At 38.7% G+C, this 14,271-nt stretch overlaps 1 protein-coding gene across 11 annotated transcripts in view; it reads left to right on the top strand.

Annotated features, from left to right (window-relative positions):
* Positions 1-14,271, top strand: part of KLC1 (kinesin light chain 1) — a 47,276-nt gene that overhangs the window by 23,905 nt on the left and 9,100 nt on the right. For 2 of the 11 annotated variants that reach the window (XM_083733847.1, XM_083733843.1), the window contains exons 12-15: positions 1,112-1,220; positions 2,752-2,886; positions 8,129-8,259; positions 12,859-12,925. In XM_083733847.1, coding sequence (XP_083589973.1) covers positions 1,112-1,220; positions 2,752-2,886; positions 8,129-8,259; positions 12,859-12,925 — 442 coding nt within the window. Of the gene's footprint in view, positions 1-1,111; positions 1,221-2,751; positions 2,914-6,519; positions 7,173-8,128; positions 8,260-10,694; positions 11,195-12,858; positions 12,926-14,271 lie in introns of those variants that run through there. The other 9 variants (XM_083733846.1, XM_083733842.1, XM_083733848.1 and 6 more) reach the window with 5 other exon arrangements.

The raw sequence follows: 14,271 nt of genomic DNA, 5'->3' as shown, positions 1-14,271 counted from the left end.
TAAGTGGTTACCAGCTGTAATGTAAAGGTTGAGTAATAAGCTAAGATAATCTATAATAAGCTATAACAAGAATTTGCGGAAATAAGATTTGATTTGGAATACAAAAGGGGGAGGTGAGAGGAGGTCTGAGACAGAAGGTGACGGAAATAAGTGATGGGAATCATATTTGTTTCTTTTTGATATTTTTGTATTTTTCTTTTTTGTGTATTATTTGTTTCTTTTTTGTGGTATTTTTGTCTGTATTAAATTGGAAACTCTAATAAATATTTATATATATAATCTATTCCAACTCCCTGCAATGCCAGAAACTCGGGATAAAGCATCCATGACAGATGGCCATTCAACCTCTCCTTAAAAACATCCAAGGAAAGAGAGTCCACAACCTCCCGAGGGTTTTGCTGCCCCCCCTTTTGTTCTTGTTTTTATTCTATGTATTGTGTAAACTGCCCTGAGATCTACAGATACAAATTTAATAAAATAATAAATAATATTTTTAAAGGTATGTTGATGCATGGAGGGGCTTTTCCTCCTTCAGGGAGTGGGAAGGGGCAGCAGAGGAATTGTCACTTGTCACAGTTTCAGTAATCTTAGTTCTTTCATTGCTGCAATATCCCTCTGTTTCTGCTAATTTATCTGTGTTATATAATAGCTTTTTAAATAGTAGCATATGTGAGGAGGGTGTTCTCTCTTGCATTCAAACAGCAAGAGGCAAAAACCAGAGAATCATGCATCAGACTTAAGTGTTATATAGCAGACATTTTTTTGCAAACCTTTGGGACTGGAAAATTGAGCAGGGCTGATAAGGAGGACACTAGGAATATGTGATCTGTGTCTTTGTCAAGGTTACTGCTTCAGAACTAGCCTAGTTATATAATGGACAGCAATAGCTGCAACAATACATGGTACCCTGGCAGAAGGTCTTTCTAGTAAGTAACTTCTTATGCATTTGCAGACCTATTCAGAACTCTTTGTGAGCAGTAAGTGCCCATTATAAATTTATGACGAGCATTGGCTTTTAATGGAATATTCTGCTGTACTTTAGACAGAATTGTTTCAAGTTTGGGAGGCAATGGTCTCCTGCCGGAATCTAACTTTAACACATATTTTGTAGTCCAACAGTTACAACTACATTAAAGAATCTTGGAGCACTTTACAGACGCCAGGGCAAGTTTGAAGCTGCTGAAACATTAGAAGAGGCAGCAATGAGGTCCCGTAAACAGGCAAGTGCTTTGTTATCAAGCGTTTCACTTCTGATAGGGTTAAGCTACAATTATTAGTATTTTGTTACAAAGAATTTGAATTTAACTACAGTGAATCTGAACCTTCTAGAATTTCTGTTTGTACCTCCGCTTGGAAGCCTGCTTCAGTGCAAACCGTGATTTAACACTGATCCTGTGGCAATGCTATATCCTGGTTAAAACATACTGTAGATGAGGGTGGACTTATGCAGATGAGATAGGAGGAAATGTCATGGTTAGGAGATTGTCTGCACTGCCTTTATTGTTTTTCAGAAGCAGATATTGGCAACTTCCATGGGGTGGGGTGGGGGACCACAATGAAGTTTAATATGAACAATCAGAAATATGTAACTAGATTAACACATTCTTTTACTCTGATTTTTTAAAAAATGTTCCCATTAATGATATTATGTTAAAAAAAAATATTCTCACTTTTTAAGAAAATGTGTGGAGAGTAATAATAACTTTTATATAAAATATTTGATACGGCCACATTTGCAATATCGTGTGCAGTTTTGGTTGGCTTCAAAAAGGATGCTACTAAGAACAAGGGCAGAAATCCTGAAACTACCTTTAGTGGAGGATTTTTAAACTGGGGAAGTAAGTAAGGCCAGGATCCAAGCAGTTGTGCATGCCAGCAGAAAGCGCTTCCACTTGAGGAGAGGGGTTTACAGTGGTGCCTCGCAAGACGAAAAGAATCCGTTCCGTGAGTCTCTTCGTCTTGCGGTTTTTTCGTCTTGCGAAGCAAGACCATTAGCGGATTAGCGCTATTAGCGGCTTAGCGGATCAGCTGATAAGCGGCTTAGCGGATCAGCTGTTAAGCGGCTTGGGGAAAAGGGGGGGGGGAGGGAAAAAAACCGCAGGAACTCGCAAGACATTTTCATCTTGCAAAGCAAGCCCATAGGAAATTCGTTTTGCGAAGCACCTCCAAAACGGAAAACCCTTTCGTCTAGCAGGTTTTCCGTCTTGCGAGGCATTCGTCTTGCGGGGCACCACTGTACAATGTTTCCATTCTCACAGCAGCCCTCTGTCCTGCTTCAAAGGGTCTCCTGACCTTCAGGAACATATTTGGACTGTGTATGTGCACCTGTGCATGTGTGCTGAAGTGGAAGGGTGGGAAACAAAAGCACAAATGGTTTGCAGAGAATTCCATATGCAGCCCCTTGAACCCAGCCTAAGTTAACGGAATTGACAAACCTAGTTAGAATATAGTGGGTTGTTGGTCTGAAATTATCACCTTCAGACAAATTAGTCAAAGCATGTTACTTTGACTAGAACATTAATTTTGTTGGTGTAGATAATATGCATATAATATTTTCTCCTCAAACTTGCCTGTTTAATTCTGTAGTATGTGCTTCATGGTTATGCTTCATATACAGCTAATGGGTGCTTATTTATTCGGTAATGTTTTGTAGACTCCGTAGTAACTTGATGATAATTGCTCTTCTCACTCATGGCACTGAACTACTTGGTGCAAAGTAAAATGTCTGTTTCCCCTTTACTTGGCTCACAGGGTCTTGATAATGTTCACAAACAGAGAGTTGCTGAAGTGCTCAATGACCCAGAAAGTATAGAGAGAAGGCGAAGCCGCGAGAGCCTCAATGTTGACGTGGTAAAGTATGAGAGTGGCCCTGATGGAGGAGAGGAAGTGAGTATGAGCGTAGAATGGAATGGGGTAAGTACAGTACACAGTGTAAGAAAAAAACCAAACCTAGATTGGCATAGCAGTTAAGTTATCATTCTATTGTGTATTCAGGGTTGTTCTTGGCTCATAAGCACCTGTAGTTTTTAATGTAAGCAAAAGCAATAAGATCTTGCTTTTGAGGGTAGGTTCTGACCAATTAAGCTTAAATTAAGAAAAACTCACTAAAATTTGGATTTAGATAGAAGTGTTTGAATGCTGATTGAATGTCCTGGTTAATGTATAGGACCTAATCCTTACCAGTGGTTTGTTTTATTACTGGATGCAACAGGATGGCAATTTGTTTACTTTATTATCCCCCCCCTCTTTTTTAATATCCCCCTTTGTTTCAGAAGATTTCCTTTTTCTCTGGTTCACTAGAAAGCACTGCTATGCAATTAAATGGAATTGGTATGGAGAATTAAACCAAAAAATACACACAACATAGGTTTCTGGATGCAAGTTTCTTGCTGTTTCATGGCATCATGATGGTGCAAACATAAAATCTACCCATCTGCTGATGACAAATTGCTGCTTTCCATTTACCTATGGAAGCCTGCCAGATCCTTGATTAAAGTGAGGCCTTTCCTATCTCACAATGTCTAGTTCCACTGCTTAACATGAAAGGTGTGCCACTGGTTACAATAACAAAACCTTTCTAAAACTTCCCATCACTGTTTAACATGTGTCTGTGAACCTGCTTGTTATTTGGTGTGAAACCAGTTCAGGATTTTGGTAGTACTGAGATGGTTACTACTTTTGATTTCGGTTATATTGGGCACTGGGCACATACATGGAGTGCTCTGAGGTGCAAATTGCCAGTGTCAGCCTTGTGGTGGTTTAGTTATGCAGTACACGTTTAGTCAGATTGCAGTAGTCATTGTTTTTCTAAGTTTGTTTTGTGGTGTGTAGGTTCTGTTTCATAGTGGAATACTTGTCAGCTATAACTCTGTCATTTGCCAGAGCTTTAGGATCCTAAAGGCTGCTGTAGCTGTCTATATTTTTTGCTCTTTTGATGCAGAAAAAGGTTTCTCTTTCCACTGTTTCTCAGATTGGCTTTGGTGTGTGTTGTCCTAAGACAGTCAATCAGCATATAATACAAATATTATCACCTTAATACTTCCTTAATTTGTCCCCTTGGCACTAGAACTGTGTACTGTACTCTTCCCTTTTTTCTTCTGTAGTTGGCATGCCTTCAAATTGTCAAGTGTGAGGGAAGCATTTTTCCCCATCCATTTTGTGTTTTAATTAAAAAGCATGCAGATGTGGGGTTGACAGGGGCATTCAAGAAAATAACTAAACAGTATTTCTAGGTCAGTGACATTCACATTTGATAAAACTCAGAAAGTGAACTTTTCCAGAGTGGAATGTTCCACCTTTAAAATAATGTGGCATTAATGGGTTTCTATTTCGTTTAGGTTTGCATGTCCACTTTTTCACTCCGTTTTGGTTACTTTCATGTTCAAGTTCTAAACTGAAATTGGTTTTCTTCTACATTTCCCCCATTTCATGTTGGCATTCTTACTTTTTCTAATTTTGCAGGTGCTCAGTTCTGCTCATTTCTTCACCATGATAGTAATCTAACAATTAATATTAATATTTCATCTCATTTTGTATCCCATCCTTTCTTTCTCTGTAATGCTCATGACAGTCCAGTAGCTTCCAAACTGAGGCAAAGGGCAGCCCCACATAGAACACATAGCAGTAATCTAGTGTTGAGGTTGCCAAAGCATAGAGTGCTGTGGCCATGCTGTCCTTATTCAGGCATGACTAGTATACCAGTTATGGTAAAAAGCACTCCTAGGTACTGAGGCCACTTGGGCCTCTAGTTCCAATGATGACCCAGGGAGTACTTTCAATCTATGTGCCTGTTCTTCAAGCCAGAATGTAACCACCTCCAGAACTGGTAACTGGCCTACACCCCAGATGAAGCACTCACCCACAAGGACTCTGTCTTGCCAGGATTGTTTAAGTTTTCTAAATGCCGTCCAGTCTACTGCAGCATTTAAACGCTGGCCTTGGGATTGCAAGCGACACCTGACTTGGATGTGCTAATCAAACTTCGTTCCAAATCCCCAGCTTCCAACAGCTTCATATCAATGTTAAAAAGCATGGGAGGGGCCAGGTTGGCAGCCTGTGGCATCCCATAGCATAAGTGCCAGGGGGCTGATGGGCAGTTCCCCAGTGCTACTCTCTGAAACAAACTTTGCAGGTAGGAACAGAACCACTGAAGTACAGTGACCCCATTTGCCATAAGCCAAAGCTGATTCTGCCTACTTGGTGCTTTTCACTTACGACTATTACATGCAAGGGTAGCCAATGTGGTGCCCTCCTGATTTTGTGGATCCTCAGCCAACTCAGTTGGTGGTCAGAGATTATAGGGGTTGGAGCCCACAACACCTGGAGGGCACAATATTGGATGCCCGTGATTTAATGATTAGCATTAGTGGTTTGATAGCCACTGAATGGAAACTTCCATGTATGGGTCAAAGTGCCTCAGCCGCATGCAAAAGGCTCTTTGGGTCCTTGCCATAGATTCTCTTTTCTGCATTAGCATTCATTGTTTTACAATCTCGAATCATCTCAGTCCATTTACTGGCATGATTGTGTAAGGGTTTTAAAAACTGTTTACCTCCAGGAAAGCACTTTTCAGCAGATCTTCTCCACTAAGGAACACCTGTGAATAATAATAATAATAATAATAATAATAATAATAATAATAATAATAATAATTAATACCCCGCCCATCTGGCTGGGTTTCCCCAGCCACTCTGGGCAGCTTCCAACAAAATATTAAAATACAATGGTCTGCTAAACATTAAAAGCTTCCCTAAACAGGGCTGCCTTCAGATGTCTTCTAAAAGTCTAGATAACTATGTGGCATGTTTGTGGACACATAGGCACTGGGCAGTCCCATTAGATCTCACTGTTGTTTCATGTGAGCTCAGAATACGTTCAGTATTAAGGGGAGCTTGTCTGCAGTTTCTAATCTCATTAAAGAACCCCTACTAAATTCTAGGGAACTTCAGCATTCCCAGGAACGAGGTTGGGAAATCCTCACTCTAATGAAACACTAAATCTTTGTAATATGGGTTGGTTGATAGTGCTTTTGGAGTGGGCACATCTCACTTATTTCATAGAAGTTAAAGCTTACATTGATGCACCTTGTCCCAATTGATTTATTTTCATCACTTTTTATTTTGGCTTGTGTAGTTTTTAAAACTGGAATCTCGCATGCCATAATATACACCTTTGGTTTAAAGTAACGTATCTGCTTTCCTTTATTAAACACAGGAATAGGATTTTATATATATTTAAGGAAAATATATTGATTCCTTTAAAAGTTCAAAGTCCTGCGCAATATAGAACCTAGAATAAAAGACCACAGAAGGTTTGCGGTCCTCCATTGGCTTTCTTTTGCATTATGGATACTATGAATTTTTAAAGCTGTTGTCTCTGCTGATTTTGAGAATTTGTAAGCAACATTAGCAGGTGACCTAGAAATACTGTTAAGACTAACAAGCTCAAAATGGAAAACTGTTGAACTTCTCCCCACAACAGTTTCATTCAGTTTTTTCTCTCTCCATTTCTGTCCGACAGGCCTAGATGCCTTTTCTGATTCTTACACTGTCTCCTGCATGGCGGGCGTGCAGCATCTTCAAGCTCTAACTTCTCTCCACTACTGACTGCTGTGTATTTAGCAATCCCTTAAGATCCTTGTCAGAGCTGCACTTCTTGTAAAAATGGCCACTTCTTCAGTGCTGGTGTCTCTCTCTCTTTGGGGCAAGGGTTCCTCTTTCTTTCCTGTACATGTTTAGCTTTGCCAGATATGTATCTAGTCTTACAAAATGTGGTGTTAATAACCATTTGCTGTGTAACAGATGAGAATTAACAAAACTAAGAATGAACTTGATAAGTAGCTGTTTCACTATGATGAAAGGTAGTTTAAATTATCACACAAGGTGTTATTAAAATGGCATGATGGTGACCTTTACAGAATATACAGGTGGGGTTTTTTATTTAAAAAAAGCAAGGCATGTGCTCACAGTGCTTTAAAGTGTATTTAGAGACCTATCACATGGGTTAACATCAATATGGAACTCTGGATGTCTTCACTTATGCTTATCCTAAAGTAGCAGTGCTGTTTAGTCTTCATGTGAAAGTTCAGCAGTTACGCTTTTCTCTACTAATCTTGGTGTTGGGTGACTTTGTGTATTTGTCTTTCTAACTTCTAATAAACTCACTCCAACTGATGCCTGTTTCTGTCTGCTGCGTAGTACTTTGAATTCTGCATAGCTACTGTAGGAAAGGAGGCTTTCTAGAAACTGCAAGGCACTGTTAACTTGCAGTTAAGTGCACATGGATTTCTTTGTCAAGCAATAAATATAATAGGTCTTTGGCCATACAAACTTGACTTCTGGAAAAATAAGAACTATTAAAAAAAACTGTCTCCAAATACTGTACTATAAAATAAACTAATGTAATGTGAAGCAAGCTCTAGATTCACATTTTATCTTTCTGGAACACAGTTAAGGACACAAAGTAGAATAACTTCACTATGGAACTTAATGCTTGCATATGCTTTTGTTCTTGTTTATATGCATGTTTATTACATATTGCCCAAGTTAGAGTGAACGAATTCATTAAACATGTAATGCTACTGCTTGGTGGTGGTCTTTTACTGTATTCATGGTTAGCATGGAGTGGTGTGGTGGTCCTGCAAATAAAAACTTTATATATCCTGTAAGAAACTGCACCTGTCCATAAGGTTTTAATATACATTTGTTAATTTTGTATTTTATCTGTGAGGGACTTAGGAGTTTAATCTCTTGTTTCTTTAAGGAGGTGTACGCCTTCAGGACCTTCTCCTGAGTAAGCTTCATTGAGATGTTGTGGAGCTGTGTAACTTCTCATCTCAATGAATCTGGTGGCATAGGGGGGGTAATATTGGACTGTGTCCGGAAGAATACTTGATAAATACAAATAATGCTTTTCATTAGATTTCTGGTGCTCATCTCAGAGCACCAGAGAAGGTAACAGCAAATTTAAAAAACACACCATTAAATTTTGTTTGAAATTAAGTGATACAATTTTGTTCCTACCATTTAATGGTAGCAAAGTAAGAATATTGGACTGTAGTTGTAGCAACTGCTGAACTGTGACAGAAGGGCAAAGCTTTTGCAGTTTTAAATGTGCTCATTTTTTTCAGGATGGTACGGGATCTCTAAAACGCAGTGGCTCCTTTAGCAAACTTCGTGCTTCAATTAGACGCAGCAGTGAGAAGTTGGTTAGAAAGCTGAAGGGAGGAAGTTCACGAGAGAGTGAACCAAAGAACCCCGGGTAATTATTTATTTCTAGATGTGCTGGAACGCTTGGTGCTGTACCCATCATGCTGTATAATGGCTTTTTCTGCTGTATCTCGTGCGTGAATTGCAGCATAAAATCTGACGGCAGATCTCGCAGAAATGTAATACAAAGGATGTTTGTAGCACTTGTTATAAGTTAGTCCTAACAGCTGGAAAGATTGTTCTCTGTACTTAACAATGTGATTGTAAACAGTGGCTCTGTAAAAGCAAAACTTCCAATGTTATGTAAACTCCAGAAAGAATTGCCCCAGAATTACCTATTCTGTCTTGCCACACAGGAAAAATATTGATGCACTTCGCTGAATTTCAGCAGTTTCCCCTTTAACAATATTAATTCTGAGAACGGAGTTAGGGCATATTTGGTTCAGAAGAACTTAACATACATTTATGAATGTGTGTGTATAAATGTGATTGCGATAGATTATTGAAATGCTTCATGTTTACTTAACTGGATAAATATTTGCACTTTCATTCAACATTTTTTACATACTAATATCAGCCATTCTACTTTCTGCATAGAACACAAGTGTAAATTATTGTTGAAATGAAAATGAAGTAAAATACATCAGCCACTCCTTGACATACACCAGAAATATGAATGGTACTAGTACTATACCAATAAGTCTTCCTCTTGATACTTGTTTATACATGGATCATGTGACTGGATTTGTTGTGCAAAACAGTCAGCTATCCAAGTTTTGTTCTCCATGATGTGTATGTGCAGAGATTAATTTCAGAAGAACTGCAGAAGCAGGTAAATAGCCACTGTTCTCTAAATGGGAACTAATCAGTATTAACAGGAACCTTTTTTTAGGCTTGAAGATATTTTTGATGCTTGTATTCACTGAAGTTGAATACTATCACTGCTGTACAAGTTGCAGTGTTAGTTTTATTGTAAGACGTCAGCCGGCCTTGTAAAATGACCACTTGATTAGTACAAACCAATGCTCATAATATAGTGTACAAGATTTAGTGTTACACAGAACTCTGCAGGTTGGCAGTTCGGGAGGAGATCCTCTAAAAAGGGAAAAAATAGTTATTTTGAGTTGAATTATAGTATTACGCATTTGTCTGCAGATCATTATGGAAGTTCATAGAATCATAGAGTGGGAAGGGTCCTGGAAAGTAATCTAGTTCAATCCCATGCTAATGTAGGAAATCCATTGTTGCAGCATCCCTGATAGGTGGCTTAAAAACCTCTAAAGAAGGGGAGTCCACTTCTTTCCAAGACAATCTTCCCCACTATTGAACTGCTTATTTGTAAGAAAGTGCTTCCCTCCTAACGGAGGAGAGGGGTTTATTGTTTTGTTTTTGTTCTTGTTTTTATTAATTATTTTGTGTTTTTAACTTGTATTTTTATATTGTGAACTGCCCTGAGATCTATGGATGAAGGGCAGTATACAAATTCAATAACTAAATAATATTTAACCCAAATCCACTTGTAATTTAAAGCTCTTTGATTCGGTCCTACCCTCTGGAGCAACAGAAAATAAATCTGGCTCATAGAATTGCAGAGCTGAAAGGGATCGCAAGGGCCATCTAGTCCAACCCCCCGCAGTTCAGGAATGCAGTTTCATCCATCTGAAAGTTCTTCAAGTATTTGGACATAATTCAGCAGTTTAGAAGCTTCGTCTAGAATTCCATACCACCCAAAGTGATAGTTCTTTTTTTTCAAAACTTCTTAGTTTTTATTTTAAGTATCTTCAATTAAAGATAGGGAAAAACATGAACGGATAGATTGTGTATTATCCAGTGTGTAACCTTAGTCTTGCATTCTTCATTGTGAATATTGATTTGTCCTAATGAAAGCGGTTTTCTACCAGTCTCTACAAATATATAGAACTCTGAACAGTTACATATTGGTGTTGCTCTGAAGAATTTTAGCTAGACATTTTAGGTTCCCCACCCCATGTGTGCAGTCAGAAGCTTTCCTACTTTTCCAGATGTCCTCAGGTATAGACTAGGATACAAAGAGCCACTTTAGCCATTGCAAAATGATTTCAACACTCCCAGCAAGGAGTTTTGACTTTGATTCCCCCCAGCCATATCACATAAACTGCTTTTGAAACACCTGGCTTTTTAAGAGCCTTCATGCTTTTTAGGGTGCTGTTGATGAGCAACCAAGGTCCACAGGTGCAGAGAACTCACTGTGTGGTTCTTTGGATCTAAGCTATATATTTGCGGGGGGGGGGGGGGCTGTCGTCAGGCTGAATTGAGGAAGGAGCCAGAAGATAAGCAGTCTCTCTCAGCACCTTCATGTCTGTAATCAACTATTACTCAATTAACTTTTAACTACTATCCCCACAAAGTGGTGGTATAATTTTCTGATTAACTACTAATCCCTAAAACTGAAAGCTGGAACCTGATTCATGGTTAACATTTGGTTTACTGTTCTTCTGAACATTTAAGGAAACCCAGACTCTCTGTGAGCGTAGTGATATAATCAAGCAAGACTCCTACCTCAGTGACACCTTCTCGAAGGAGATTTCAGATGTGCTGCAATAATACTAGTGCTATTAACCAGTTGTAGATTCGAATGCAAAGGGAAATGCTGAAAATCATAAATAAACCAGTTCTCTTCAGTCTTGCCGCAAACTTGAAAAATGTACAAGTGCACTTGCCAAATTTTTAATGGTCACATATAGCTAGTTAACTTTTTGTTCTAAAATTACTAAATTTATATAGGGACAATTCATGGACATGATGAAACACTGTATTTTTGTTTGTTCATTATTTAACATTTCAGCATTGCATCTGTGGATTTTTACTTTTTATTAATTTTTTTATTTGCTTAGAATTTGAGTTTTGTGTTCATGCTCTATGTGGTGCGTTATGTATATTTAGTTAACGTTTTTTTCGCTTTACTGTATTATTTTTTATATAAATAAATAACACAGGTGTCAACGCTGCATGGCTTGCTGCTTCTTTGTGTTGCTAACACTTGTGTTGCGTTTAAAAACGTGTGCATTGTAGTTTTTGGAGGCTTTTTAAAAAAAATATTGCTTAAATAAAATCATAGTGGCACTGACACTGTGTAGGTGCAGCCATAAATATTATGCCCAACTATACAAGCATGTATAACTTCATTCATAATCTTTATTTTGATTGCCAGGTTACAGATTTATTATAGTCTAATGTCTGCATAATTTTTAAGGATGAGAAATCCCACTGACTTCAGTGTTGTGTACACTTGTTGGGACTTTTAGACGAACCCTGAGCCATTTTCACTTTGAACAACCAGCTCCTTTTCCTCCCTGGCTAGCAAGAGTCTCAGTTTTAAGAACAAAACAATCTATTATGTGGCACAGAGGGCTGCTCTTTGAGAACAGTGCTTTTACACCCTGCAGTTTGATGCAGATGGGTAGAACGCTTGTCAGGCTTGGCCGTTGCCTTCTGATTAACCTGTATCAGCATGTCCCCTTCTCCTAATTTGTCTGTGAGACTAAATAATTTGGATCGCCATATTCTTGCAAAAGTGTGAGGGGGTTTCAGTGTAGGTTTCTCAGCAAGGTTCCCTGTCCTGCAGTTTACCAAGTGGCTAGTGAGAGCAGTCCTGTTTTCTAGAGCTGTCAATGGGACAGGTAGTTTCTTCTACACATAGGAAATAGTATACAACTTTTACTCATAATAGACTCATTGACATCACCGAAACCAATTTAAATGTGTCCATTAATTTCAGTGAGTCTACTCTGTGTAAAAGTTAGTTGCACATTAAGGGTCTGCCTGCAAAGAATTCATTTTGGGATTAGCGTGACTGTTTTGATGCAGCATTGAGAAAAAGATTTGGAAGCTAATGTTATGGAGAAATATTAATTGCTCATGCATTGCTCTGCAATATAGGTGGTGGCTACTCATCTTACGATGAATGCTACCTAGATTTTTTGAGGCACTTTAAATTGCAATATGGTTAAATGTTGGATAACTTCTTTTAAAAAAATCCTTGAACCACTATGGGTATAACTTCACATACTTTTGTAATACATATATTGCAGCTATAAATTTGTTAGTTGTTGATGTGGCAGTGTATTAACAATACCCTCTGAAACTGAGAGCTTCATTTGACGATTGTTAGAATAGCAGAGCTTTCACTGCCTTGCACAAGTTTCACCCCACAATCCAGGCAAGACAGAGATTGTATTATCTATCCCATTCTCCATTAAAGTTATAAATCATACCAAAACTTTGAATATGCAAGCCTTAATTATGTAGAAGCCCACCAAGGGCTCTGGTTAAATGCTCCTTTTTGATGGCTTTGCTAATGCTACTTATACAACTTTATCTTGGGTAGCTTATTGATTTTTATTTTTTCTAAGAGACTGGTCACCTCTCAGATTAAGATCCAATTTAGTAACTGACATTCTGCAGATGGAATGACATCTAGTGTTTCCTGAATGTTTTTGGTGACTTAGTTTTGATGTATTTTAGATTAAGGAAGATGCATGTGCGCCAAATGTTGTCTTTTAGAAGATACTAGGAGTTACGTTGCAGTAAAATTCTTGTTGTATACATATGTGTTCAAAGCACTCCATTTCAGCCCTTCTTATTGGTTTATCCTTGCATGTTCACTGTCCAGCATGAAGCGTGCCAGCTCACTGAATGTTCTTAACATGGGTGGCAAGGCAACTGAAGATCACTTTCAAGTAAGAAGCCCTATCATATTCTTAATGCAAGTAGATGGTACTGGCAGGGCTTAGATTGAAGAATTGGATCGGTCACTAAAATGGCAGCAGTTTTGGATTATTCCTAGTTCTGATTTCAAACATTCAGTCGGCTGTTTAGAGACTGGACCATATGACACAATGTTTGGCAGTACACTGTGATGAACTGCTTTGCACATTTTTTGCTATGTGAGCCAAAATCCTTAAAAAGAAAAAGTGGCAACTCTGTAAACAGCTGCTTGCATGTGTGAATGGGTCTTGTCATGTACTGATATTGTAAGTAATTCAAAAATATTCCTATAAACATCCTGTAGAGTCCGATAGCACCTAGTGGAAACACCAGATACTTGGGCCTTACGGAAAACAGTGGGCTAGATAGTAAAACTGTTCCCAAACTCTATGCCTCAGGATACACTTGGGAATTGCATGGGTGAATGCTTCTTATCTATTATATCTGCTCACATGAAAATCCCATGGGAAAATATGAAAAAGTCATATTTCCCTCCTGGGAAAATATGAAAAAGTCCCATTGGGGTGAACAAGCTTACATTTTTTCAGGCCTAAAACTACTCTTATCTGCTCCACCTGGAGCTGCTCTTAATAAGGGATCAGAGACTTGATACTGGCATAGAAGTTAGCTACCTGCCCTTGCACAAGTGGGAGTAGGCAGGACACACCACACCTGTCTTGTAGTATATTAAAAAGTGCTAACAGAGGCTGATTGAGCTCTTGAAAGCTTGAGCCCCACTTGGCAGAGTGGCCGCTGTGGCTCACTTCATGCTGTGAGCTATCAAGAGAGTCAAGAAAGTCCATTTCAGGATAACATCCCTATCTCTAGCTTTGAAAACCAAGAACAAGTGGGAAAACTGTTCTTGGCTGCTTAGGAATGCAATCTCCCTTTCTCAATTTTGTGAAAAGATGAGCACCTTTTGGGACGTGTTACAGTAATTGCATGCTGTATTCTTCCACATTGTATAGTGTTGAAAAGTTGGCCTGTGAACAGCATACAGGACATTATTGCAGCTTAATAAATGTCAAATAGGAATAGTTGCTGTGAGCTTTCCAGATAATGAGCATAGACAGAGACTTGCACAGTTGAACTAGAATTAGTTCTAAGTGACACTGGCCGGAATTCAGTTTGGGTACTAGGGTTTTTCAGTTTTCATCTTCTCTACTGGAGGCCCTTGCCTTCACCTGAAAAAGCTGGGCTTCCAGAGCAATTTGATCCAGCACATGGTTTTATAGATGGCAAGGAATACCAACTGCTTCCTTGAATGAAAGCAGAAGAAACTGTGCTGACACAGGCCTCTTTAGAAACTAGGCAGCAT

The sequence above is a fragment of the Podarcis gaigeae genome, assembly GCF_964106915.1.
Source record: "Podarcis gaigeae genome assembly, chromosome: 1".
Classification (NCBI taxonomy): domain Eukaryota; kingdom Metazoa; phylum Chordata; class Lepidosauria; order Squamata; family Lacertidae; genus Podarcis; species Podarcis gaigeae.
This window is presented reverse-complemented; position numbering and strand designations above follow the sequence as displayed.